The 27839-nt window shown below is 39.3% G+C and overlaps 3 protein-coding genes across 3 annotated transcripts; all 3 read left to right on the plus strand.

Annotated features, from left to right (window-relative positions):
* Positions 1 to 1533: 1533 nt before the first annotated feature.
* On the plus strand, positions 1534 to 2483 carry LOC120288749 (UPF0481 protein At3g47200-like). Its single transcript, XM_039302890.1, has 2 exons — positions 1534 to 1544; positions 1883 to 2483. Exons 1-2 carry the CDS (start codon positions 1534 to 1536, stop codon positions 2481 to 2483), a joined length of 612 nt encoding a protein of 203 aa, XP_039158824.1.
* Positions 2484 to 11756: 9273 nt separating this feature from the next.
* LOC104423754 (UPF0481 protein At3g47200) lies at positions 11757 to 13700 on the plus strand. Its single transcript, XM_010036205.3, has 3 exons — positions 11757 to 12377; positions 12630 to 12761; positions 12855 to 13700. Exons 1-3 carry the CDS (start codon positions 11778 to 11780, stop codon positions 13494 to 13496), a joined length of 1374 nt encoding a protein of 457 aa, XP_010034507.1. The 5' UTR covers positions 11757 to 11777; the 3' UTR covers positions 13497 to 13700.
* A 10028-nt stretch (positions 13701 to 23728) lies between these two features.
* Positions 23729 to 26413, plus strand: LOC104423755 (UPF0481 protein At3g47200). Its single transcript, XM_010036206.3, has 2 exons — positions 23729 to 24328; positions 25616 to 26413. Exons 1-2 carry the CDS (start codon positions 23729 to 23731, stop codon positions 26411 to 26413), a joined length of 1398 nt encoding a protein of 465 aa, XP_010034508.3.
* Positions 26414 to 27839: the final 1426 nt, after the last annotated feature.

Here is a 27839-nt window from a genome sequence, read left to right on the forward strand (position 1 = left end):
TCATGAGTCATTCTCTTATAATTGTATCTTTTCCCCCTTCTTACACACGGTATGTGTTCCCCAATGCTAATGAATTTACTTTTTATCTTATACCACCCCAGCTTCGCAAGGATACTTCTCAGAGAAGAAGTAGTGAACTGGCTTTAATCAGTTATTATTGTTTTGCTAATCAATCTTTGAGCAAGAAAGGAATGTCCTCTAGTTGGCTTATTAAAACTGAACGTGTTGCCCAGGCGAAAGGGACCCGGAATGAGGATATCAATATGCGTAACCAAGTCATCAAAGTGATGTATTCATCTGATTGGGCGATGGAATTAATCGCTTTCAGGTTAAATTTGCCGTCTCGCTACATTTGTGTTTAGAGTTTACTAATTATAGCAATTATTATGGATCCGAGTGCTTCTTTATTGGAGCTCATAAGCAGTTATAATGGATTCGAGCTCTTCTTAATTGGAGCTCATAAATGCTTGCAAGCAAGTGGAAGTATTTGAGTTTCATACGAGATGGTTACAACCGTCATGTGTGCCATCTAAAGTTAATTAGTAAGAAGTTATATGATTGTCATGAGCTAATCATGCACATATAACATCATAACATCACTATTTGTGGTAATTTTTTTTCTTTTTCCTACGTGTGACTTGTGCATGAAAGAAGTGCGCCGACTACTAAATATAAGACCCAAGCAAGAGCTCAGGAATATCTCGAATATATGACACAAAAATTATTACCAAATATAACAAAAATATTATTATTCTCAATCTATTGTCACGTCAATATGCAAAGTCCGTAACCAAATTGGCGTTACATGTATTCAATCCATACACGCGATCGGAAGATTACGTGCGTTGCGTACGCGCAATTCGAATCCTCTGGCGCAAAACTTCATCCCCCAACCCTCTTCACTCCTCCCATATCTCTCTAAAAGAATCGAACACAAGCCACTCGAAAATAGGAACTTGCGGAACCATGCCACAGCGGGACCCGTACGAGATCAACTGGATCGTCGAAGTCAACGAGAGCCTCTAGTGCATGCCCCCACGGACAAGCGACAGTACTGGAAGAAGCGGTCCATCTACCAGGTCCCGACCTCCGTCACCGACCTCAACCGCAATGCCTTCAACCAGCAGGCTGTCTCCTTCGGCCCCTACCACCACGGTGAGATCCACCTCCGCACCACCACGTACTTCTCCAATCCTCAGACGGTCTGAGAAGCCTCTCAATCCCTTCCTCGAGTCCCTGAGGGGAATGGTGCAGGACCTCGAGCAGAGCTACCATGCACTGGACCTGGAGTAGGAGGAGGTCCGCCGAGAGGGCACAGGGGACCGGTTCCTGAAGCTGATGATCCCTGATGGCTGCTTCATGCTTGATATCCTGAGGACCGCGACACAGGAGGAGGACGACTATGAGCCCGATGACCCCATATTTCACACTAGAAGGATGCTTTACATCATGCCATCATATGGCCAGACATGCTGACGCTGGAGAACCAGCGACCAGTGCTAGTGCTGGATTGGCTAGTCGCCGTCAAGAGCGATGACAAGAAGGTTAGTTTTTTAGATTTTGCTCTGTCATGTTCACCTAGCAGTACATCTTGTTGATGACAGATGGACCTCACATTGGATCCATCAAATCGAATGCTCCAAACCTGTTGGATGCATGGTTCAAAATCAACTGAGAATTTGATTACTATTATCGGAAAGCTTTTCTTTCTTTTTTTAATTTTTTTGCCTTTAATTCGAGTACTATCGATACGACAACAATCTCACATTCAAACGCACTGACTTCACACCAACGACTCAGGATGACGAACAGATCAACAAGCTCATCCTCAATTACACACCGCAAGGATAGGCAAATGCCTGCACTTCCTGGACGTTGTCAGGAAGAGCCTACTTCTCCACGAGAAGCCCAAGCTGGACAAGGCGGGGTGCGAGGACCTTCTGTTAGTCCGGTCTGCCACTGAGCTCATCGAGCATGGGATCCGGCTCAAGAAGAGCGAGACCCGCAGCCTCACGGACATCTCCTTTGCCGCCGGGGTCCTGAGCCTCCCTGAGATCATGGTGGAAGAAGCAACCGATTCCATGTTCCTCGACCTCATTGCATTTGAGCGCTTCCACGTCAGGACCGGGAACGAGGTCACGTCCTACATCTACGTCATGGACTACATCATTGACGATGAGGGCGACGTCACGCTTCTCCACAACTTTGGCATAGTCCTGAATGTCCTGGGGGACGACAAGGAAACCATCGAGATGTTCCCCTTGCTGGCCAAGTACACAACAACTGAACCCAACAACAGTCTCATTGCCGTGTGCAATAAGGTCAACGAGTACTGCAACAAGCCCTGGAACAAGTGGGGGGCTAATCTCCTCCAGACGTACTTCAGGGGTCCTTGGGCTTTATTGTCTTTCATCGCCGCCATCTTCCTTTCCGCACTCACTATAATTCAGACCGTATATACCGTGCTCAGCTCCAACAAATGAACACATCCTTTGCGGAAAAATTACCAAAAAAGTTCTAAATTTATTACATTAATATCAATTCAGTCCTAAATATTTTAATTAAAACAATTCAGTCATAAACCTTTTTTTTTCCATTGACATTAATTCAGTCTATCCGGCCAATTTAGATTAGAAATTGCCGGAAGTGAACACTAACCACGTCCTATGTGGCACGGACGGCTAGCGCTAACGTGGACATTTTTGAATTATTTGTTAAATTTTTTCCTTTTTTCTTATTTTTTATGCTCTTTTCTCTTTGCCCTATGGTTGGTACCAACCATGATCGATGACAAGCCGTAGCCAAGGGCCTGCGAGGGCGTCGCAGCCCTCGTCGAATCTGGCGAGGGTCAAGCCCTCACCCAAGTTGCAAGGGCCATGCCCTCGCCAGCTGGCAAGAGGGACCCTTGCCTGTGGCTGGTTGCGGGCCATGGCCTGTACCAGCCACAAGGCAAAGCGAAAGAATAGAAAAGAAAAAGGAAAATTAAGAAAAAAAAGGGGAAAATTAAAAAAAAAAATGAACAATTAAAAACAAAAAAAAATTAAAAAAATATCCACATCAATGCTCGTTGTGCCACGTAGGATGGCTGGCGTCCACGTCAGTGGTTTCCGCTCTAAATTGGTTGAATGGACTGAACTAGTACTAATGGGAAAATATTTATGACTAAATTGGTCTAATTGAAAAATTTTAAGCTAAATTAATACAAATGCAATAAGTTTATAACTATTTTACTACTTTTCCACATCATTTGCCTCTTTGTACAATAAATTTTCCTTTATAGTCATGTTCATTTCCCTCTTTAAATGTACTAAATGATGGACATTTGGCTGTTTTTTTAATCATTATAAATGGTAATTCTCTCGTTTCAGTCCTCTTCATGTTTGTCCAATTGGGTGAAGGATGATCAAGTTCATGTTTGTCCAATTGGGCGAAGGATGATCAAGTTCATGTATGTCCAATTGGGTGAAGGATGATCAATTTTAGGCAAATGAAATCTTCCATTGCACCATTTTCTTCTTGATTAAAATTTTAACAAGTTGCAGGGAATTTAAGTGAACAACAAATATGGCTTTCAAAGTCATTTCTCTTCCCCATCGGCTTCAAATTGCAAAGTCATCTATATATTTTCCGAATCATTAACACAAAGTAACAAACATACTTTTATGACTGAGAAAGAAATATTTTGAAACTTCCAGCATCCTTCCTGAAATAAATAGAGCTAAAGATATTTATTGTTCTGGACCGCCATTATAGAATCCTAGATCGAAATAAGCTGACAACTAACTATTAATTATGTACACATATTGTTAAGAATATGTCTTCAGTTTGAGTAGGTTTTTTAGTTTGAAAGGATAGAACAATTGCTTATCGTTATCACCTAAATTTTGACAATCCAATTAGGCATTCATTGCATCGAAAAATTAGGGATCAACCCTAATCCCTAAACAAAAATAGTTAAATTGCATATAGTTATTATGAGCATTTTAACTAAGCCAGTATAATATTGCATTTGGACTTAATGGACTAAAGGAGAGAGGTTCTAAGCTTAATTAAATTATCTAAACTAAGCTCGGCATAACGAAATTCAGTCAATTCAAGGACAAGCATGTCTTCATATTCGCAATCAGCATACATGGGAACTCTAAGGTGCAGTGCAGTGGTAGTGGGAGGTCCATCCTACATGATTGTAAAAGTAAAGAGGTGAGCTAAAGCTCAGTACATGAAATTTCTAAGTTTAAGGTAGAAGCTTACCACTCAACTTGGTACCGACTAACAATGTTAGTTCAAAACAAGTGCAATGTCAAAATTAAATGCATTATCTTCCTATCATGATGTGTCAGTAGAAACCATTAACAACATTACATAAGATTATTCATTCAAACACGGATGTTATATTATTTCTTGATGTGTAGATATCACATAGCAGCTCACCAATATAGACATATGTGTTTTTCAACTCCTACTTGTCATTAGCTAGGACCTATCTCGACTCACAAGGCATCTCGACTAACGGTCATTATCACCATCAACTTATGGGAGATGGATTCATGCATACCCATTAGTTACGCTTCTTAGCCCATTCATCATGGATGTTCTATATATTTGCGGTGATAAATACGCTACTGTACATCTGCATGATGATGATTATTTTTTAGCATCGTACTAGAGGCTACACAAGCCATGTCATCATAGAATTTCATGTCCTCTCAACTTTGTAGAGAACCATCTCAAACGGTAGAATAATTGGCTAACTCTAGAGTGTCATACACATACTCATACAAGGGAATTCACTTTATGGTGAATGGGCCATTGCAAAAGTCTTTATCATGTAGCATCAATGGCATATAAATCATCAACTACTATATGCATCTCAATAATTAGTTCTTTCTCAAGCAATTAATGATAAACAAATAATTACAAGCACTTCGCCACATGTATCCTCATTATTTTCTTGCTAAGCCATCATCATTTAATCAAAAGCCATAGGTAGGTATCGGTAGCTTAGGAATCAATACTTACAAATTGACAGCTCGAAATGAACACTTAGGAGGAAATGACTTTGAAACAACATCTTAGTATCTTAGAACTAGATTATTTTGGTTGAAATTGACAATTTGAAATGGCAATTTTTGTTAGAGGTCGACTTCTTCAAAATCGACTACTCAAAGTTTGACACATAGAAATTGATTGCTTGGATAATCGATTAGTTAGTTAACAATCAGTAAGTCAATCAGATACTTGATTTACTTAGGAAGTTGATTGAATGATCAAAATTGGCAAACGACTAAAATCGGTGAACTAGTCAGAGAATTGACGGTTGGCCACGAACGGTGGTTGATGAAAAAAGATGACTTTCAAAATTGGAAATTTGCTCAGGATTCGACTGAATTACCAAAATCGGTAAAATGAATTGTTAGTCATCACTTAATCAAAATCGCGTGAATATTCTTTTTAAGTCCAAATTCCACATTTTACACTTATCTCGCCCAATATACAACAAAGCCTTTTGGGGAGTCGATCACACAATTTCTACGCTTGAAAATAGTTATCAACTTATATTTAGTCAACACAATATTGCCTTTATTGAATCTTGACCACGCTCGGGATTAATATTCAAACTTGGTTAAAAATCATCAACCGATCAAGTCAAAATTACTAAGTAGATCAACATAATTTAGGCATAAAGAGTTTCACTTACCTTGAACAAAGACTTGGACAACTCTGAAAGCTTAACCACCTTTAAGGCAAAATAACAAGAACAAAGATTAACAATTATCAATCTTTTAACAAAACTAGTTCAATAGAAAAGAATAAAGCCCACAAATTTACCTTGTAAACTCTTGAAAGATGGAATTTTGAAGCTTTGATAGCACAAGCATAGAGTCTTTGCTTTTACTCGAAAGATTGAAAAGTGATAATGAAGAGGAAAGTGCTGGGTGGTCTTTTTTTTTCTTTGCAAGAACAAGTTAGAATTTCTTTTAAGCTTAGTTATTTCTAAAGGCTTCATACGATCAAGAGAGGATGTAATTGGAAGACTTATAGGAGTCACAAAGGGATAAGAATGTTAAGGTCAAAAGCAATGATAACATTGGGTTAAAAACACTAGGTTGAAATTGAGTGAGAGGTGCAGAAATTAGCAGAGAAAAATGGCTCAACTATATGGTTCCCAAGTAGATATTTCGATAAATTACTTAGATATCTAGTATTTTTGTACATAAATAAAGAAATCAGTGTCCGTTCTAAATAGCGACAAATCATAAAAATATTTTAAACCCATTAAAATGTTCCACAAAAGTTACCAAATGCCAGGAGAAACTTAATTCAGTAAATTTCTGATCTACTACTTATTCAATGCATTAATCTCATAGCGTGTTAGTCTCCAAAAATAATTATTAGGGCGATACGTGTTTTATAGCTACTCTATATAATCAACCTAAGCACGGATGTTTATCATTTCAACCTTAATCAATTCATTTCCAAAAACCACGGTCACGGAAACATATTTTGAATGTTCTGCGCACCACAATATTTTTAACTGGAATTTTCCACGTGTGACATTTTTTATCTTCTTTTCCTACTATTATTAAATGACATAGAAATTTCTGGATGTCATAATATCTCCTTTCCTCCATAAATCATCGGATCTTAAGTTTTTTTATGATGACATACAGATATTTTGATATTAAATTTGCATGGACAAGTATATTTCAATGAAAAGATTTCTGTCTTTTTAAGCTCATTATGTGCCGATGATTGAAAGGTTTGATTGTATAAATCAAGAATATTCATTGCATTAAAAAAAATTGAGGACAAAATTGAAAATTGTATTAGTAAAAAGACTAAATAGAGGTCATTGTACTGTAAAATATGAATGCGAGATATATCATTCTAAGTCAAGTTTGGAAATTTTCTATTACACTTCAAATTGTGCATGATTTCGATGTAATATTTTGAGTCTGCACTTCGTTTGACCTTTTTATATACGGGAATAAAAAGGTAAGTGGTAGAACAGAAAGAAGTACAGGGAAAATTATAAGAAGAAAATAAAATGGAGGAAAAGTTGCTTTAAGAAAATTTAAAAGTTGTCATACTTTATCTCCCAATACGTCTTATTAATTTCAGAATTTGGACTAGAAGTGCTTCACTCTCGTTCAGAAGTCGATGGGACCACAAAATGTTTGAAAAGAAAAGCCTGGCAACAAGTCGAAAGATGACCCCGCCCAATTTAAGATTTTAATAAAAGCTACGGGTAGTTGAGGTAATCAAGAGCATATACAAGGGTGTCAACCCCTTTCATAATGACATGAATCCTTTATCTAGTACGAGAAAATAGTAGGTAGTGTTAAATCTTTACGTGAATCACGCTCTACCCCACTCATTGATCACTGCATATCTAGATGGGTCACCCACTTTCAATCTCTCGTCTCTCTCTTCTGCACCTTGCATTTCTCCTCTTCTTCTTCGTTTCTTCCTTTTGGCCATTGCCACTGTCAATAGCCGTGCCCGCGGGGCCCCCACCGCCAAACACTGCAACCTCATGTTGGCGTTGCCGGATTGTGACTTGGATTTGTTTTCTTTTTTACCATTGTGGAATTAGGGGAAGGGGTCATCTTGAGCTTCTTCCTATTGGAGTTTTGCTTGTTTTGGTTCTAAATTGATGAGAAAAATATAACTTTTCTCGGGCGTTTAGATGGTTGTGGAATTAAGAATGGAGGTTTTGATGCACATTTTGATTTCTTCATTGGATGGTGATTCCCTTCCCACCAATATTTAGTTTAACTTATAAAATTGACTTTGCCATATTGATTTGACTTTGATTTATCTTTTTGCCAAAATTAATTTTTCCCCATATGAAGCCAAAGGAAGTTTTCAAATTTGACACAAGATGATTTATAACTTGACTTGTGTGCCACCTGAAGTTAATTTATGAGAAATTATATGATTGCCACGGACTAACCAAGTATATATATATTATTGGAACGTCACTCTTTGTGAAATATAGTTATATATATATAAAAGGGGCGTTGAGTACTAAAAAGGAGACCCAAGTAAGAAATTTAGATTATCTCGAAGATAAAAATTATAAATATAATGTCATGTGAAATAGATGAATTCTGTACCCAAATCACAATGCGTGCACTCAATTCAATATGAGCATTTAGTTGAGGCAGACACCTGGGAGATTCATTAAGTCCTAGGGCTCGTACACGATTGTAAGATTATGTGACTGGCAAGCAATGCAATTTAATTCCCATGTTATTCATGGGACATTACCTAAACACTTTTTGTCTTTACCTATTACCTAAACATTTTTTGTCTTTACCTGGGGCACAAAAGGTGACACACTCCTCACTTGGACACCTCCAAACATTCTTCCCATATTGATTTTTCTTTTCTTTTTTTGTTCGGCTTCCCATATTAATTTGATTGGTTCGAATTAGTGGCTTTTGGATTGAGTCAACATCTTTTATGATATTTCTGTGTTTACTGTTAACTAATTACAGCAGTCATAACAGAGCCAAGTACTTATTGATTGAAGCTTGTTGTAAAATTAATGCGAAAACTCCATGCATCTTACGAATCAAATCAACATGAATTTATCTAATAAATAAATAAAGAAAAATAAAAAAATACTGGACATTTACGTGATTCGATTTAAGTATCGGTATACCTACTCCATTAGGAGAGTCAACGATAAATAATCCACTAACCAATCTGACAATTACAGAGTAATAATTGCTCACAAGCTTAAATATTTCTCGATTGATCAATCTTGGATATTTACATAATTGCCACCACTCCAAAGATATTACATAAAGTAAAGTAACAACCCTCATCTTGGTTGAACTCCTACGGATCGACTCCAATAGGTATTCAATCAAGAATTCTAGTCCACCTCATCCAATTCAGGTCGAGTATCATATACAAGCTCAAACTCATACATCTTTTAAGAAAGCTCTTGATTGAAGCTCATAATTGCTCATAGTCAATCATGCTTGGGTGAATATATAATTTTTGCTTAAAGTAATTTTTCTCCATATAAGGAGACCCAAGTAAGAAATTTACATTATCTCAAAGATAAAAATTATAAATATAATATCATGCAAAATAGGGGAATTATGTACCCAAATCACATTGCATGCACTCAATTCAATATGAGCATTTAGTTGAGTCTGACACCTAGGAGATTCATGAAGTCCTAGGGCTCGTACACGATTGTAAGATTATGTGGCTGGCAAGCAATGCAATTTAATTCCCATGTTATTCATGGGACATTACCTAAACACTTTTTGTCTTTACCTATTACCTAAACATTTTTTGTCTTTACCTGGGGCACAAAAGGGGACACACTCCTCACTTGGACATCTCCAAACATTCTTCCCATATTGATTTTCTTTTTCTTTTTTTGTTCGGCTTCCCATATTAATTTGATTGGTTCGAATTAGTGGCTTTTGGATTGAGTCAACATCTTTTATGATATTTCTGTGTTTACTGTTAACTAATTACAGCAGTCGTAACAGAGCCAAGTACTTATTGATTGAAGCTTGGTGTAAAATTAATGCGAAAACTCTATGCATCTTACGATCAAATCAACATGAATTTATCTAATAAATAAATAAAGAACAATAAAAAAAAATACTGGATATTTACGTGGTTTGATTTAAGTATTAGTATACCTACTCTATTAGGAGAGTCAACGATGAATAATCTACTAATCAATTTGACAATTACAAAGTAACAATCGCTCACAAGCTTAAATATTTCTTGATTGAACAATCTTGGATATTTACATAATTGTCACCACTCCAAAGATATTAGATAAAGTAAAGTAACAACCCTCATCTTGGTTGAACTCCTACGAATCGACTCCAATAGGTATTCAATCAAGAATTCTAGTCCACCTCATCCAATTCAGATCGAGTATCATATACAAGCTCAAACTCGAGACATCTTTTAAGAAAGCTCTTGATCGAAGCTCATAATTGCTCATAGTCAATCATGCTCGGGTGAATATATAATTTTTATTAAAAGTAATTTTTCCCTATATAGAATAGGTGGACATTATTGAATTTCACACAAGATGATTACAACTCATCATGTGTACTGGCTGAACTTAATTTATTAGAAGTTATATGATTGTTATGAGTGAACCGTATATTGTAATTATTGGGATATTACTCATTGTGAATTTTTTTTCCCTACAGGCGATGTATATACGGGAGAGGAGCATTGAGTACTAAGAATGAGACCTCAACTAAGAAATCCAACGTATCCCAAACATGCAAGGTAAAAATCATTACCAAATTAAAATATATATATACTATTACAAAACTAGTGTCGCATCAAATATCAAATATGCGAAGTTCATACCTTAATCGGCATTGCATGTACTCATTTCAAACAACCCTTCTAATTTAAGCAAACACTTGTGAGACTCATCAAATTCAAAGGCTCAGACACAGTCGCCAGATGTCGTGCTTCACATGCATGCAATTCATTTACTATGGCTTCCATGGGATAGGCTTAATCACATTTTCTCTTTACCTTTTGCACAAAAAGTGACTTTATACTTAGGCCTGTCAAAATGTGGGGGTTGAGTTGAAAAATGTCCATCTAAAATTGACCTACTTAATCCGTTTTGACCCACTTTTATAAAATACCAATTTAACATCCATACCCAATCCAAGATCTATTTTAGCTTCTTTTTTTTTGTCTTAAATTATGGTTGTCTTTGAAAAATGGACCATCTCTGTGGACTTATACCAAGCCCAAAGCATTTATTACTGATTTTCAAAATCAATCATACTCATAAACTATGACAGCAATGTTGCGTGAAAAATATGAATGTGATGGATTTGGCGCCCAATTGTCCTGCATTGATTGATAACATCAAATTGATTTGATTCTAAGTTCTGAACTACAGCACTTCATGACCCTTGATTGGCTTACTTTTTAAGGAGTGTGCACATGCATGTCGATCAGCGTACATCAAATTCACAGACTATTGGCAGCGAAAATTCCTCTATATGTTCACGGTTACAATTTTTGGCTCGTATTTTATTTGATTTATGATGTTTGTGTGCATTTTGTGAGCTCGGACTTTTGTACAGATAATTCACGAAACACTATCTATATTGGATTTTTTTTTTTTTGTGCTGGAGGAACCGCTTTAGCCGACAGCTGCCACGTAAACCCCCAGGTGTCGCTAGCAGGGAAACCACCACCCCAACGCCATGCTTAAATCATCACACAACGCTTCAGCCTCCCTACTTCGCAGGGGCTTCGAACCTTGGCCTCCTTGATGGAGGACAAAGGATCTACCATCCATGCTGCAACGGCCAGTGGTATCTATATTGGATTTGTTCCTAACAGGTAGTAAGAATAAACGACAATTTTTGTCCCGGAGACTCGAAGACTCTTCACACGTGGGAGGAGGGCCCGCCCAGACTTGTCACGTTCTCAGATCGTCTGTCCCCTTCCCTTATTGCTGGAGCGAGAGGAAGGGGGTCAGATTCGGCCCCGCTTTGTGGTGTACTGTAGTTTCGTGGTTAGGGTAAAACTCATTTAAAATCCATTTTTAATTCGACTTTAGGGCTCAAATTCATAATAATCCATTTATTAAAATTTGACTGACCAGTATGACCCAATTCATTTTATGAGTTAAGAAGTGGGTGAAAGATCCGTCTAGACACCTCTACTTATATTATATATACATCGCCAACATTGGTCTTGGACTACCCCAAACTTCAAACGCTGTTCCCACACGCTCTCTCTCCATGGATTCTCCTCTTCTCTCGGGCAGAACAGAAACTACTGCTATTGAAACTGATTCACAGGCGTTTATCTTGCAAGCCAGTCCGAAGTGGCAGCCAGAGCTGGAGCCACAGTGTTGGAAGAATCCGTGCATCTATAGGGTTCCCGCCTTCATCACCAAACTCAACCCCGAGGACTACCAGCCGCACGTTGTCTCTTTCGGCCCCTACCACCAAGGCGACAACCGCCTCTCCCCAATGGAGGAACACAAGGACCGCGTGTACAGCCGCTTCGCCCACTGGGATGAGTCCCTCGATCCGTTGGGGCCTATTCTGCCAAAACTCAAGGAGAGCTATGACGCGCTGAACCCCGAGTTGAAGGAGGGGAGCGAGTTCCGGAAGCTGATGATCAGGGACGGCTGCTTCATGCTCGAGATCATGAGGGCCTGGGCCGCTGCGATAGAGGAAAGAAATAACAATGAGCAGGATGACCTTATCTTCAGCACCCATTGGCTGGCGTACATGAAGCCGTATATAAGACGGGACATGCTTCTGCTGGAGAATCAGCTGCCGATGCCACTGCTGTATCAGCTGGTTGCCTTCGAGAACAATGGCGACGCGGTGGTTAGTTTCTTAGATTTCACTCCGTAGTTAGAGAGGTTACTGCAAGCACGCCAACCGCCATACTATGTTCACCTAACAGTACATCTTGATGATCTCAAATGGACCTCACGTCTTGTTTCGAGATCAATTAACAATTTCATTATTAAATCTAGCACCTCAATTGGAGACTCCTTTTTCTTCCCTTTTATGCGAGTCGTGTCGACACAACAACACACTCGTATTCGATGCACTGAATTTACTCCAGCAACGCAGGATGAGGTCAACGAGCTCATCCGAAAGTTCTACTTCCCCCCTGGAAAACAAGAGTTCACGGGGTTGGGCCCATGCCTGCATGTCTTGGACGTCTTCAGGAAAGGCCTGCTGATGGGACGTGAGGCTGGCGAGGTGATAATTCTTTTTTTTCCCCCTTTAAGCAAGCAGTATTGACAACAACAACAATCTCGTACTCAATGCATTGACTTTACTCCAACTACGCAGGGTGACGAAAGCTCCGTCGACACGGGCATCATGGGGATGGGGCATGTCGTGGACGTCTTCAGGAAGTGCCTGCCGAAGAAGACCGAGAATGTCCAAAATAAGGAGATAATCCGGTCGGCCACCGAGCTCCATGAGGCCGGGATCCGGTTCGACAAGAACAAGACCTTCAGTCTCAAGGAGATCTCCTTTGCCGGAGGGGTCCTGAAGCTCCCCGTTATCACGGTGGATGACACCGTCAAGTCCATGCTCCTCAACGTCATGACGTTCGAGCGCTTGCACAGCGGGGCTGGGACAGAGGTCACATCCTACGTCATCTTCATGGACAACATCATCAACAACGAGCAGGATGTCGCGCTGCTCCACACCCGTGGCATCATTCAGAATGCCATCGGGAGCAACAAAGCAGTTGCGGAGCTATTCAACTCACTATGCAAGGAAGTGACGCTCGTACGTAACAATAGCCTCGAGGCCGTGCAAAAGGACATGAATGAGTACTGCAATAAGCGCCGGAACAGATGGAGGGCTTATTGCAACCGCACCTACTTCAAGAATCCTTGGACTATATTGTCTCTCACCGCCGCCATCTTCCTCTTCATGCTCACCATAATTCAGACCGTATATGCGTTGCTCAGCTACTATTGAAACCTCCCGTTGCCTCTGCATAATAATTTCCTTTTTCCATCTTTGGGTTTTTCTCCTAATGTCTGATGCTCGATAGTTATCTGTTGATCGGTTGTTGGTGTCATGAATGGTTTTCCTCCTGTTTTCAGTTGTGCTTATTTCCCTCTATAAATGTTGTGAACGATGGACATTTGGCTGTTTATATATCATTATGAGATGATGATTCTCTTATTTCAGTCTTCTTCATTTTTGTTCAGTTTGGATGGATAGGTAATCTGAAGGATGATCAAGTTTTAGGCAAATGTAACCTTCCGTTGCAATGTTTTCTTTTTTATTAAATTTTGTTGAATTGTGGTCCATGAATCCAGAAAAGCCAAGATCCTACTTGTTTCTAGATCTATAGCGAATAGTTGAAGTTTGTGGTTCTAGCTTTGTTGGTGGTAGTTAAAAGTAATGGCTAAAAAACTGTCAAACATGTAAGATGAAGCAAATGTCTCTATTTGTGACACAGATTCTTTGCTGAAGAGTCAAATATGAAGGACTATAAAAAGGCTCCATGCTCGTTCATTCATGCAAAGTTCAACTACAGCTCCGCGAATCCCTCGCACTATACATTTTCATGATACACTAATCTCCTTCCTTGTCCCTTTGCTAAGTAAATAACAAACTTTTTAGAAGTTGCCACGAATTTAAGGGAACAAAAATTATGTACTTCAAAGTCATCTAGTCCCCATCGGCTTCAATAGTCAAATATGTTTTCCAATCGCCAAGCAATCAATCATTACCATCAAAGAATAAACGTACTTTTATGCCTAAATAAGAAATTTTCGAAACTCCCAACATCCTTCCCGATATAAAAGGAACAAACGAGATTCACTGCCGGAAAAACCCCGAAACTAGGTGAAAACTGCGGTTCTCTGGCCAACAAAACTTATATTTTCCGTATGAAGTGCAAATGAACCACATTTTGAAAAGATGGGATTAGTTGCATTAATAAATATTCAGCGGTCGGGAGTGTCCTTCCGGAGGAGCAGCAATAGCTGGGTATCAAGCTTCCCATTGTCTTCCAAATTCCGATTGAGCTCGGCCACCACTAGAAGAGTTTATCAATTTCGCGACATTGTCGGACAAATGATAATTGTAATGTTTGGTAGTTGAAATAGGGAAATGGGAGGCGAAGCAAACATATAATATTATTCTCAGGACGCCTCCAGTAGAAGCCCCGGAGGAAAATGGGCATAGACATTTGCAGCGGTCAAGGACATGAATAGTCCACGCGTTCTTCCCTATCCACGGCAATAAAGAAGTAGCACGCGTAAGTCCACCGAAAGTTGCATGCATGGATCGAAATTTTGAACTTGAACTGTTCATGTTCTTGTAGGCTTTTATGGTATTCCTTAGATCGAGCGCTCAACACGGAGGATGTCGTTTCCACTTTGGAACGACGTGACAAATTAATTGTGCACGAGTCAGTCGACCTTTTTCCTTTTATCGGTTATCGTAATGAGTGCCATAAATTTACTATAGTTCAGTACGAAAGGATTAGATTTTTAATGCTTGGGTGATTGTCGTCGTGTGTGGGGTTTGATGCAAGATCCAAATGGGTTTGCTTGGGACAAAAAATCGCTTCAAGTGTCAAAAATTAGCACAAAGAGATACTTAAGAAACACTTAAGTATCAAAAGTTATAAAAGTGACACTAAGTGTCAAAATCAGAGTAAAATAAATCACTTAAACACTAATTCGACCAAAATGCTTATGTGCACAATTTCCAACAAAGTAAGTGCGAAATTGTGTCATTTTACATGCTGACGTGAATAAATAATGTAAAAACGATGTTGTTTTAGTGTTGACATGGTAAAATAAATTAAATTTAAAACTAAATTTATTTAAAATATTTAAAAATACAAATACAAATATAAAAATATTTTTAAATATTTTAAAAAAAAAAAAAAAAAAAAGTGGGAGGCAGCGAGGGCTCCACCTCAGCCACCTCCTTCCTTTTTTCAATTTTTTTTTTTTTTTTAATTTTTAATTTTAATTTTAAATGTTTTAAATAAATTTAGTTTTAAATTTCATTTAATTAATTTTTACACGTCGTATCAAAACGACACCATTTTGCACTTGCTTCGTTGAAAAATCGCTGCCGCGTCAGCAAATTTCTGATTGGCACTTAAGTGATCCATTTTACTCGATTTTGGCATTTAAATGTCACTTTCATAACTTTTGGCACTTAAATGTTCATTTATGCCAACTTTTGACACTCCAAGGGTCCCAGTGTCGTTTGCTTGGATTCAGAACTTTGCCAAGACATCGGCCATTTCAATTTTTCATTGGCACATTTCGTTCTTGCATATGTTTAAGTTATAACATAAATATAATGATGATTTGGCACCATTGAAAAAGGTAATTTCGACCTACGTAAAGGTATTTGGAGTATCTTTCTATTAGTTGACAAAAAGGTTTTAAATAGGCATATGTGTACATGGATTGTAAAGCCATCAAAAAGGTGGGTCGGTCGATAATGTTCTAACCAAAATCACCTATTTAACCCATTTCGACATATTTATATGCAACATAAATTTAACGATCATTACTCGTACTCGATCCGATTCATATTCTTCCTTATATTAGCATTGCTCTTTCTAATTTTCTTTGCATTTCAATATTTTGTTTAAATTAGAAAAAAATAATGCCTACACAATCAAAATAAATATAATTACGATTGTAGCTAATGATTATGATTATTCTTCAAAACATAAATTTCTTGAGTACCCAGATTATGGTCATCGCATACGTACACAGACTGGCAATCTCACAATTGGGTTCTCTTTTGGAACATAGTTGGCAAGCTCTACTCTTACCCCCTCAAGCCATCTAATCCACCATTTCTACAAGAAAATCCCCTGACTGGCATTTCTTCAAACAACTCGAGGGCAAACTGAACGAATCACAAGAATTTCAATCTCAACACCTCCAAAACACCCCAATCAAAGCAATCTCCGAAGACCATCAGAATCCCAACAGGAACCAAACTTACCTAGAGGAGCCATCGGGACAATTAATGAAGCGTCCAATGTCCCCGGTGTGGTCCTAAGCGTCTAGCAATTCATTTCGCGTAAGCCCATCCACCGAAGCCCAACCTTTCCTTCACCACCCGAGCGACCGACGGCGACACTCCTCCCTCCGAGCCTGACTCCATCGTTGTAGCGGATGGGGACGACGGCGATGTTGAGCTTCTTCAGCTGCATCGCGCGGTCCAGCAAAATCAATGCCTCCCGACCAGCCCCCATTTCTCTATCGCTTCGGAAACGCGCGAAGAGAAAGAATTCGGGATTGTGCGTGGGAGGATCCAGCTTGGTTGGACATGGCCTCCAATATGAGAGTGCAGAGATAGACAGTCAGAAAGACGAACGATATTGTTCAACTCAAGTAAGTGTGTAAAGTGAGTGAACAAGATTGAGCGAGGGCCAGAGAGAATCATAGAGGTGGATTGGATTTTGGTAAATTCTGAATCCATTCAACACTCATATTTTAATGGATTTTGCTATTCTAAACCCATTTATAACTCACTTTCTAAATTTAACAAAGGAAAAAACTATCAAAAATCTTAAACTATGTCCGCTCTAACATATTTACTCTAAATTTTTCTTTGTACTATAAAAATCATAATATTGTACTTGTGTGATATATTTACCCCCATCAAAATCTTGTCAATGAGAACGGTTAAAAATTTGCTTACGTGGACATCAATAAGGAAATAGTGTCGACAAGCACCCACACGACTAAAATGAAATAAAAACACCATTATTTTAACTAAAAAGTCATCTAATGGAATGCAAATGAAGAGTAAATGGGTCACATAAGTTCAAATTTGAGATATTTTTCATTTTACAAGAAAAATTAATGATAAATATGTCACAGTATGCATAATTTAAGGTTTTTTTATGTAAAAAAAAAATTAGGGTAATTATGTCATGCTAAACTAAGTTTGCGATTTTTTGTGACTTTTTCCCTTTAACAAGCTCATATAATAGCTCAACCTATCAAATATGATTTAGGAAATGGATCTATAACCCTTTTTGACAAATCTAATATATTCTTAAGGCATAACATCCAATCCTAACAAAGTTTAGCAACAATTGAGGTTAAATGTTTGATCTCGTGAGATTTAGCGCTTTTAGATAATTTATTTTAGTTATAATTAGATTCTTTTGATTTTAAAAGTACTTAACAATTTTTTTAGCACAAGTTGTGGGTCATAGTTTATTCTAAAGAAAGAACATCCATTTTGAAAAAGTTTGGCTAAAACTGAGTCAGATACTTGATTTTGTGAGGATTAGTGCTTTTAGATCATCTATTTACGTAAATTTAGATTCATCTTGATTCTAGAAGAATTTCTCAAAATTTGGAGGACAAGTTGTGGGTCATGATTTATTCTAAATAAAGAATCTCCAATTCTGAGAAAGTTTTATGCGTTGTATATAAACTTTATTTCGAGAAAAACTACTTAGATAAATTGAGATATATAGAGAGTGCTAGTAATGTTGAAATACACAAATAATTATTTAAAGAGGATAGCACATAGAAAAGTGATGAATAAAGATAGCAAAACAAACTAATATGATGTCAATTGGTTAGTGTATTAACTTTCTAATGGTCAAAACATATACATATAGGAAGAAATCGTTCTTTCATTTAATTGGCATAATTGGGATAATCTTGTTAAGCATACCTACACCATAAGTGTAGCGACCACTTGCAGTACTTAATTTACTTTGATAATTAAATGTAAAAAAAAATAAGTAATGATGAAAAATAGGCTGACTAAACTGAATATTTCAGATACAAATTGATTGAAATACAGTGGAATTTTGTTTTTATATGTTGAAACTTACTTATGCGTCAAACTTCAAATTAACCTAAGAAAAATGGAATTTAGGAAAAAACAATAAAACAAAAAACAATGTGATAAAATGAAAAGGAAAAGGTTTGTCTTTTTTTTTTTGGTAACCCAGGGAACCTCCGCACGCCGCTTCGCGGGGGAGAGTAAACCCTGGGGCGCCGGGGTCCCCACCGCTGACCCCTAGATACGCGGGTAAGTCGCGCGTTATGCATTGAAGCATCGCGTCCACGAAGTTTCGAACTCCTCCCCTCCCGGATAGGGTACTAAGCTCAAACCAGCGCGGCCACCGCGGGCGGTGGTGGAAAAGGTTTGTCTTTGATCTCAGAGAAAAGGAGAAAGTTAATTAGGTGCATCATCTTCTATGATAATTTAATAATAAAAGCAACAAATGGCTAGTGGATTAGAAAGATCGAAGCCCACTTGCTTCAATTCTATACTCCTATACATCCAAAAAAACAAAAGCCACCCTCCTTTCATCTTATTTTATAGATATATGAAACAAAACTTCATTGAAACCTAAGAAAAGTATCGCTTTAGCAAATAAATAAAAGTTGCTAGTTTGATTAACGGAGTTACTCCTATTCCTTTGCATGGTTTGACGTTTAATCACACAGAAATAGAGATAACATTCCCAAAATACTCTTTTACTCTATCTCTTTTTAATAAAGTAATTAAGTGATAACGCCATAAATATGCAATGCCCATACCCTATAATTGAGACTCATTAATCTAATTACCGACGATTGATATTTTCTATATCCATCTGTATTTTAAATAACCGAATATTAGTGTGATATATAATCAAAGGTCTCATTATATAACACTTACAATATATGAATTGCATTTAATATACTCACCATTCCAATTACTAAATAAATCATCCGATCAAAAAAATTACTAATAATTCCTATAATTATCATTAAGTACGATGTATTACATAAACGGATGAGATCTGAGTTTTCACGTCGAGTTATGCAATAAATTTGAGAAGATATAATATGGGAGACAACCCCCTTTTTTAGCTTATGTTGGCACCTTGAAGCCTGTAGCTGTTTCAGTATCATTTTTGACAGACGGAAGGACGAGGTTCCTTCTGTCTCGCCCCGTCATCTTGCTGTCGACAAACATGCCGAGAAACATATAACTGGGACCAAAATCAGTCTCTACACAGGCTCACGACAATGAAAACACGAGAACGAGACATGCAAATAGAATGCCAATCAATGTCTCCTCATACGGGTGAGATCAGGGATATGAGGCGGGATCGTTGAAGTCGGATTGGAGAAACTTGCATCATGCACCGGACGTATCCTTGGCCGTCAAATTAGTTATAGAAGAAGCAATGGAAATTTATCAGCTCATAAGTCTAAACACAACCAGGCTAGTATGGCCCCAAGGATTCTAAAGAAAGAAAAAGACCTGTCCCTTAAGATCCACAAACAGCCTTCAAATTGAATCAAAGCATATATGGCAAGTCTTTCCACCTCCCAACATCATAGGTGGGGAAATCATGTCCTCAGATCAAATCTCTTATCAATAGATTCAACCACCGTTTCTAATGTCAAAGAGCTGCACACTCTGAAGATTGAAAAACAGGAGCAACTTAGTTAACTTCAAGGATCCACAGAACATTCCAGTTTATCAATACACATACACGGTTTCAAGAAGGAACTCATGGTAAAACTTCCCTGCAATTCAGTCATCAGATTTTACGTGATGTCCTCGCTGTAGATAAAGAAAGAAAATTCACCTCCACAGAATAGTAGCTCCCCCTAGTCACAGAGAACATGGCGTTCAGCCTTACAAGCTCAATTTTTTCCTTCAAAATGGGTGACATTAGAAACTCAGAATACTTGCAATCCACAACTTTCGCCCAAAGAAGATTGGATTGTAAAGCAAAGTTCTACAAGCTAGCCAACTAGGTCTCCCTCTGCTGTTAAGTATTGACTAGCAGCTGACTTGGTTAGACAGCAAGGCCAAAGGATGGATCAGAAAGAAAAACAAAATTCCCGGGAGTGAGTCCATGAGGAGAAGAGCTTCTTACACATTACAAATAGGGGGACCTCACTCATCGCTATCCTCTTCTCCGTCGGCTCCCCGCCTCTTCATCCTCCCTCCTGAGCTGACCACATACATTACACTCCATTATATCAGAAGGAGAGCCGTCCGACGGAGGCAAAGGTGCCATTGTCCCGCTGAAGTTTTTCCTGCTGCACATATACCTGACGAAGAAATATGCATAGGGGAAGTCGATCTCATTTGTTCATCCGCGTCCTCATCCATCCCTTCTTCGTCACCATCGTCCTCTTCGCCGATATCATCATGCTCATTCTTGTCATTGGACCAATTGGCCTCGACCATGTGACGATTTGGCTAGACCCAAGCTCACCGAGCCTCGATGACCTCTAGTGAGGCTTGAGCTCATTGGAATCTGGCGATCTCAACCCTGTAGCAGGCAATCGGCCAAAGAAAAAGCAAAAATAAAAAATAAAAATAAAAAGTAATTAAAAATTCAATTAAAAAAGTAAAGAAAAAATGAAAAATAAAAATAAAAATAAAAACAAAACATTATTAAAAGGAGTGCACGAAGGTCCATGCCGAACAATGAAATTTTCTAATTTATTTTCACGTTTCAGCTAAGCGGCTGAAAATATTATTATTCTCCTAGAAAAATAATTTCTGGAGATTCATCACTTTTTATTATTTTATTATTTTTTTAAGTTTATTTTCGGTTTCTAGCCAAACAGGGCCAATGTAACATTGACTTGATCAAGTACAGTAAGTAGGTAATCACTTCTTCATCAGGCAACATTTAAATAGTCTCACAATTACAAATCATGAGTAGTAGATACACTTAAACTAGATAAATCCACAATGCATTTGACTCATGCACCTAAATTTTATCCCTTTTTTCTCCCTACTTGCACACGATATGCGTGCCCTAATGCTAATGAATTTACTTTATATCTTTTTCATCCCAACTTCACCACGATTCTTCGCAAAGCAAAAGTAGTGAACTGCCTTTAACCAGTTCTGTTTTTTAATGTGTCTTTGAGCAAGAAAGGAATGTCCCCCGGTTGGCTTATTTGGGACTAAAATTGAATGTGCTGCCCGTGGGAAAGGGATACGGAAGGAGGTCATCAATATGCGTAATTAGGGCTTAACCATCATCAAAATGACGTATCAATCTGATCGGGTGATGGAATTAATCACTTTCGGATTTAATTGTCGTCCTGCAATATATTTGTGCCTAGTTTACTGATTATAGCAGTTATAAATTTTAATGGATCCAAATGCTTCTCGATTGCAACTCACAAATGCTTGTGGCTGATATGAGCGGAAGCATTTGAGTTTCACACAAGATGTCTAAAACCCATCTTATGTGCCACCTAAAGTCAAATCCACAATGCAACCTCCCCCACGCGCCCCCCGCTCCTTCGTACACACGATATGTGTGCCGTAACGCTAATGAATTTACTTTATATCCTTTTCATCCCAGCTTCACAAGGATTCTTCTCAAAGCAAAAGTAGTGAACTGCCTTTAATCATTTTTTTTTTTTAAACGGTCTTTGAGCAAGAAAGGAATGTCCCCCAATTGGCTTATTTGGGACTAAAAATGTGTTGCCCGCGCAAAAGGGACCCGGAATGAGGTCATCAATGTGCGTAATTAGGGCTTAACCAATTCATCAAAATGACGTATTAATCTGATCAGGTGATGCAATTAGTCACTTTCGGATTTAATCATCGTTCTGCAATATATTTGTGTTTAGAGTTCACTAATTATAGCAGTTATATTGGATCCAAGAGCTTGTCAATTGGAGATCATAAGCAATTATAATGGATTCGAGCTCCTCTCGATTGGAGCTCATAAATGCTTGTGGCCAATTTCATATGAAACAAGGGGATGAAATAAGGGGAAGTATTTGAGTTTCACACAAGATGGTTACAACCTGTCATGAGCTAACCATGCACACATAATATTATTCCATCACTATTTGTGGTGACATTTTTTTTTCTCCTACATGCGATGTATGCACAAAAAAAGCGCATCAAGTACTAAATTTGAGACTCAAGTAAGAGATCTCGGAATATCTCAAATACATAATAAAAAAAATTACAACAAAAAAGAACTATTATTTTAAATCCAGGCTCCGTTCCTTTCGATGAAAATGTAATATTTTTGAAAAATATTTTTCTAAAAGTCATTTTCAAGGAAAATGATAATATTTTTCGGTGTTCGGTAAAAATCTAAAATTGAAGTGGAAAATTTTTCCACTATTCGGTATCTAATTTGATTTTCCTCCATGCACTTCTTTTGATTATTTTTTATGTTCTTTTTTATTTTTAAAAATCTAATTTTAAATTCTTTTTGGTTATTTTATTTTATTTTTAAAAATTCAAATTTTAATTTTTTTTATCCTACATTTCTTTCATTTTCTTTTTTTCTTTTCTTTACTTTTCTTTTCCTCAACTTGTTGCCAACAACGATCGACGAGCACTACCTTAGGCCTTGCCACCGTCCAATGATGCTCGGGAGTTGTCGATTTGCGAGGCTCAAGCCTTGCCAACTCTAGCGACGCTCGGGCGTCACCAATCTAGCAAGCTATAGTCATTGGCCTTCTCCAGAACCGGAGACTAGTCAAAGAAGAAGGAAAAGAAAAGGAATAAAGAATTAATTAAAACTCAATTAAAAAAATAAAAATAATAAAGTAAAAATATATTTGTGAAAGAAAGTGAGGGTGAAAGAATATGTGAAAAATGTTTTCCCTTTTCTCAAAACGTGAAAACATTTTTCCCTCTTTAAGAAGACTTTTTTTCCTATGAAGATAATGTTTTCCATCATTAATTTATTTTCCGTGAAATGAACATCGGAAGATTCGAAATATTTTTTTTTTAAAGTTATTTTTTATGAAATGAATGGAACTCTAGTGTCACGTAAAATATTCAAAGTCGGTGCCCAAATTGGCATTACATGTATTCAATCCATAGGAGCCCTTCAATTAAGAGAGACGCACAGGAGATTCATCGAATTCGAAGGCTAATACGCGATCGGAGGATTCCGGGCATTGCGTGCATTGGGTGCACGAACTTCGAATCCTCATGCACAAGAAGTGAGTCACATGACTCACATGTACATGGCTTGTCCCGTAATTCATCTTGAACTTGAAGCACTAGTTGGGCTTGGGCACCCCCAAACTTTTATCCCCCAACCCTCTTCACCCTTCCATTCTCCCCATGTATTCACCTCTTCTCTCACTCCTTTCAGCTTAAGAAGAAGAAAAAAAAAAAACAAGAGCATAAGACCCTCCAGAACGGAAACTTGTGGAACCTGTGAAACTCGCGGAACTATGTCTCCTGCGAAACCGGACGAGTCCAACTCGATTGCTCCACTTGAAGAGAGCCTCCACTTCATGCTCTCGGACGACGAGGAGCAACGGTACTGGAAGACGCGGTCCATCTACAGGGTCCCTGCCCGCATCACCGCCCTCAACTGCCAGGCCTACAGGCCGCAAGTTGTCTCCTTCGGCCCCTACCACCACGGTGAGGACCACCTCCTTCCCATGGAGGAACACAAGTGCCGCGTGGTCCGCCACTTCCTCAGGCGGTCCGGGAAGTGCCGTGAGCACTTCTTCGAGTCCCTGAGGGAGGTGGCGTGGGACCTCGAGGAGAGCTACAACGCGCTGGACCTGAAGTGGAAGGCAGGCAACGGCGAGGGCGCGGCACCCCTGTTCCTAGAGCTGATGGTAACTGACGGCTGCTTCATGCTTGAGATCCTGAGGTTCGCAGCCGACGAGGTGCACGACTACGCACCCAACGACCCTATCTTCAGCAAACATGGGGAGCTCTACATAATGCCAGACATTCGGCATGATATGCTGATGCTGGAGAATCAGCTTCCGATGCTAGTGCTGGATCGGCTGGTAGCTGTCGAGAGCCATGGTGAGAAGGTTAGGGCGCGTTTAGTAATGATTATGTTCTCGTGAACTGATTCTGACAAGAAATTATTATTTTTGATTATGTTCCCGGGAACTGATTTTGACTAAAAAGAATGTGTTTGGTAACTGTCTAAAATTTCTGATTCGGAATAGAATTGCGTTTGATAACGTGTTCATTGATTATGTTCCAAATTAATTTTTTTCTACTTTTTACTTTCTTTCTTTTCTTTTCTTTTTCCCTTTTTCTCCTATTTTTCTTCTTCTTCTTGTGGCCGGTCGTCGAACCGACGACCAGCCGGACGAGGGCCAGCGACCTCACCAGAGCATCGCCGGCCCTCGGCGAGGCTGGCCCTCATCGACCGAGCCTCACCGGCAGTTGGGCGAGGCTCGCCCAGCCCCGCCAAGCCTCGGCCTCGCCGATGGCCAGGTGAGCCTCGCCGGGGCTGGGCGAGGCCCGCTTGCCACCAGCCGGGCTCGCCTAGCTCCGACCGGTGGCGGGCGAGCCTCGCCCAGCGCCGGCAAGGCTCGCCCGGCCACCGGCCGGGCTTGCCTATCTCGGTCGGTGGCCGGGCGAGCCTCGACCTCGCCGGATCCGGCGAGGCCGAGGCTTGCCGGTGGTTGGGCGTGCCTCTGGCGAGCTCGCCGGACCTCACCCTAGCCAGGCGAGCCTCCAACAATCTCGCCGAACCTTGCCCTGGCCAGGAGAGCCTCTGGCGAGCTCGCGGGACTGATGGCCGGCGGTGGTGGGCGACGGCGGACGGCAGCGGGCGGCGGCGGGCGACGGTTGCGGGATGGCGGAAGGAAAGAAGAAGAGTTTTATTGCGTTGATTCTTTTTTTGATTCTCGGACGCAAAATCAACTTTTTTTTATTCTCAAATCTTCTCCCAAACTGATTCTGGGAACAAATTTGTTCCCGGGAACAAAAATTTTACCAAACGCGATTCTCATCTCAAACTGATTTTGGGAACAAAAAATCAGAATTATGCATTGTTTGGCACGTTGCCAAACAGGGCCTTAGTTTCTTAGATTTGGTCGGTCGTAAGACGAGAAAATATTGCAAGTACGCAAACCGCCGTACTATGTGCACGTGACAGTACATCTTTGTGATCTCACATGAACCCTACGATGGATCCACCGAATCTAATGCTCCAAATGCATTGATTGCCCGGTTCATGATCAACCGATAATTTGATTAGTAAATCTATCACCAAAACTTCATTTTTTTTCCCTTTTACGCAAGTGGTATCAGTACAACCCCAATCTCAGATTCAACGTACTGACTTCACTCGAACAACACAGGACGACGAATCTGTCAACAGGCTCATTTTCAAAAGCTGGTTCCACGGCAAGGACATCACAGGGATGGGCAAATGCCTGCACGTCCTGGACGTCTACAGGAAGCACAAGCTGAAGGAGCCCAAGAAGAAGGACAACGTGGAGAGGAAGTACAGTGAGGAGATTATCCGGTCGCGCCTGCACGTCCTGGACGTCTTCAGGAAGCACATGCGGAAGAAGCCCAAGGACAACGTGGAGATGAAGGACGGTATGAAGCTTATCCGGTCGGCCTCGGCCACTGAGCTCAGCGAGCATGGGATCCAGTTCAAGAATAGCAAGACCCGGAGCCTCAATGACATCTCCTTTGAGGGCGGTGTCCTGAGGCTCCCCACGATCGTAGTGGGTGACAAAATCGAGTCCGTCTTCCTCAACCTCATGGCGTTTGAGCGCTTCCATGTTGGGGCCGGGAACGAGGTCACTTCCTACATCTGCTTCATGGACTACATCATCGACAAAGGGCAGGACGTTGCACTGCTCCGCGCCCAGGGTATCCTCCAGAATGACCTGGAGAGCGATGAGGCAGTAGCCAAGCTGTTCAACTTGCTGGCCAAGGGTGCAACTATGGACTCCGACAGCAGCATCAATGGCGTGCTTACCAAGGTCGAACAGTACTATAGTAACCGCTGGAACATGTGGAGGGTTAATTTCTTCCACACCTACTTCAGGAATCCTTGGGTTACATTGTCTCTCATCGCTGCCGTCTTCCTCTTTGCGCTCACCATAATTCAGACTGTATATTCCATGCTCGGCTACCACAAATGAACCATTTGCCTCTCAGTACAATAATATACTCTTTTTTCCACTTTTTTTGGTTTTTCTCCTGCTGACGGATGCTTGATCATCATCTCTTGATCGGTTTGTTGATTGTTGTTATGAACAATTTTCCTCCTGCTTTCAGTCATGTTCATATCCCTCTTTGAATGTTCTGAATAATGGACATTTTTGCTTAACATTATCAAATGATGATTCTCTAGTTTCAGTCTCCTTTATGTTTGTCCAATTTGAATCGGGTAGGGTGAAGGATGATCAAGTTTTAGGCAAATGAAATCTTCCACTGTACCATTTCTTCTTGATTAAATTTGTTAAGTTGCAATGAATTTAAGTGAGAAAACAAATATGGCCTTCAAAGTCATCTCTAATCACCACTTGCTTCAAACATCCTAAAAGAACAAAGGTGTTTGATTGTTGATCTCAGCATATAATTTGCTGAAATGATTTCCACCATATTAAAGATATTACAAAGCATTACAGTTTATAAGGAAACAATACAGTGATATAAATAATAAAGCTGTCGATCCCTTGATTTTAGTAATTCGAAATCTGCTTGTGATTTTGGTTGACATTTCCATATTCTTCTCTCTTGATTGATAAATCAATACCTTAACTCTCACTCAAATTGGGAATGGAACAATCCCAAATTCTCAATTTGCAATGTAAGTTTCCAAATGTGTTGTTGGAATAATAATTTGTGAAGAGATCAACAATTCAACGCACAAACAGAATATACTTAGTCACAAGAGTTCCACGAGCTACTTTTTCTCACTCATAATGATAATCTAATTCGATATGTTTAGCTTTTGCATATAACACGAGACTAATCAACATATAAATTGCACTAATATTATCACAAAATGATAATAGTGAATTTGAGAGATGAATACCTAAATCTCTTAAAAGGAAAGATATCCAAACAATCTCAACAATTGTTGATGCCATTGCAAGATACTCTACATTGGCATTAGATTGAGCAACCTTTTGTTGCTGCTTAGCACTCCATGATATAGAGTTACTACAGGTACAAAATATCATAATTGATCGTTGAGTCAAGGAACAATTTGCCCAATCTACATCACAACATGTTTATGACTCTATAGTTAACTTGGACAGGATTCGCATTTCTCGATCTATTAGTAGCACATAGCACAAAATGTGCTTCACAATTCGAAAATGAGTCACAGCACACCAATGCATGAATTGACATACAAAATTGACTGCATATGAAATATCCAACCTTGTGATGGTGAGATTAAAAAGCTCTGACAATACATTGATATAGCATGGGATTCGAAAATAATTTCGCATTTGAGAGAATGAATGCGCATGGCTATGTGTGTGGATCCTGGCTTGCAACCCTCCATTTGAGCACACCAAAGAATTGACAAAGCATATTGTGGTTGGCACAAATAAA

This window comes from Eucalyptus grandis, chromosome 10 (genome assembly GCF_016545825.1).
Source record: "Eucalyptus grandis isolate ANBG69807.140 chromosome 10, ASM1654582v1, whole genome shotgun sequence".
Lineage (NCBI taxonomy): Eukaryota > Viridiplantae > Streptophyta > Magnoliopsida > Myrtales > Myrtaceae > Eucalyptus > Eucalyptus grandis.

Bases quoted from the DNA above. Each gene is read 5' to 3' on its own strand.
- LOC104423754 (XM_010036205.3), top strand. From the start codon at position 11,778: ATGGATTCTCCTCTTCTCTCGGGCAGAACAGAAACTACTGCTATTGAA. The intron at 12,378-12,629 runs GTTAGTTTCTTA...CCAGCAACGCAG, and splicing joins AGAACAATGGCGACGCGGTG to GATGAGGTCAACGAGCTCAT. The intron at 12,762-12,854 runs GTGATAATTCTT...CCAACTACGCAG, and splicing joins TGGGACGTGAGGCTGGCGAG to GGTGACGAAAGCTCCGTCGA.
- LOC104423755 (XM_010036206.3), top strand. From the start codon at position 23,729: ATGTCTCCTGCGAAACCGGACGAGTCCAACTCGATTGCTCCACTTGAA. The intron at 24,329-25,615 runs GTTAGGGCGCGT...CGAACAACACAG, and splicing joins TCGAGAGCCATGGTGAGAAG to GACGACGAATCTGTCAACAG.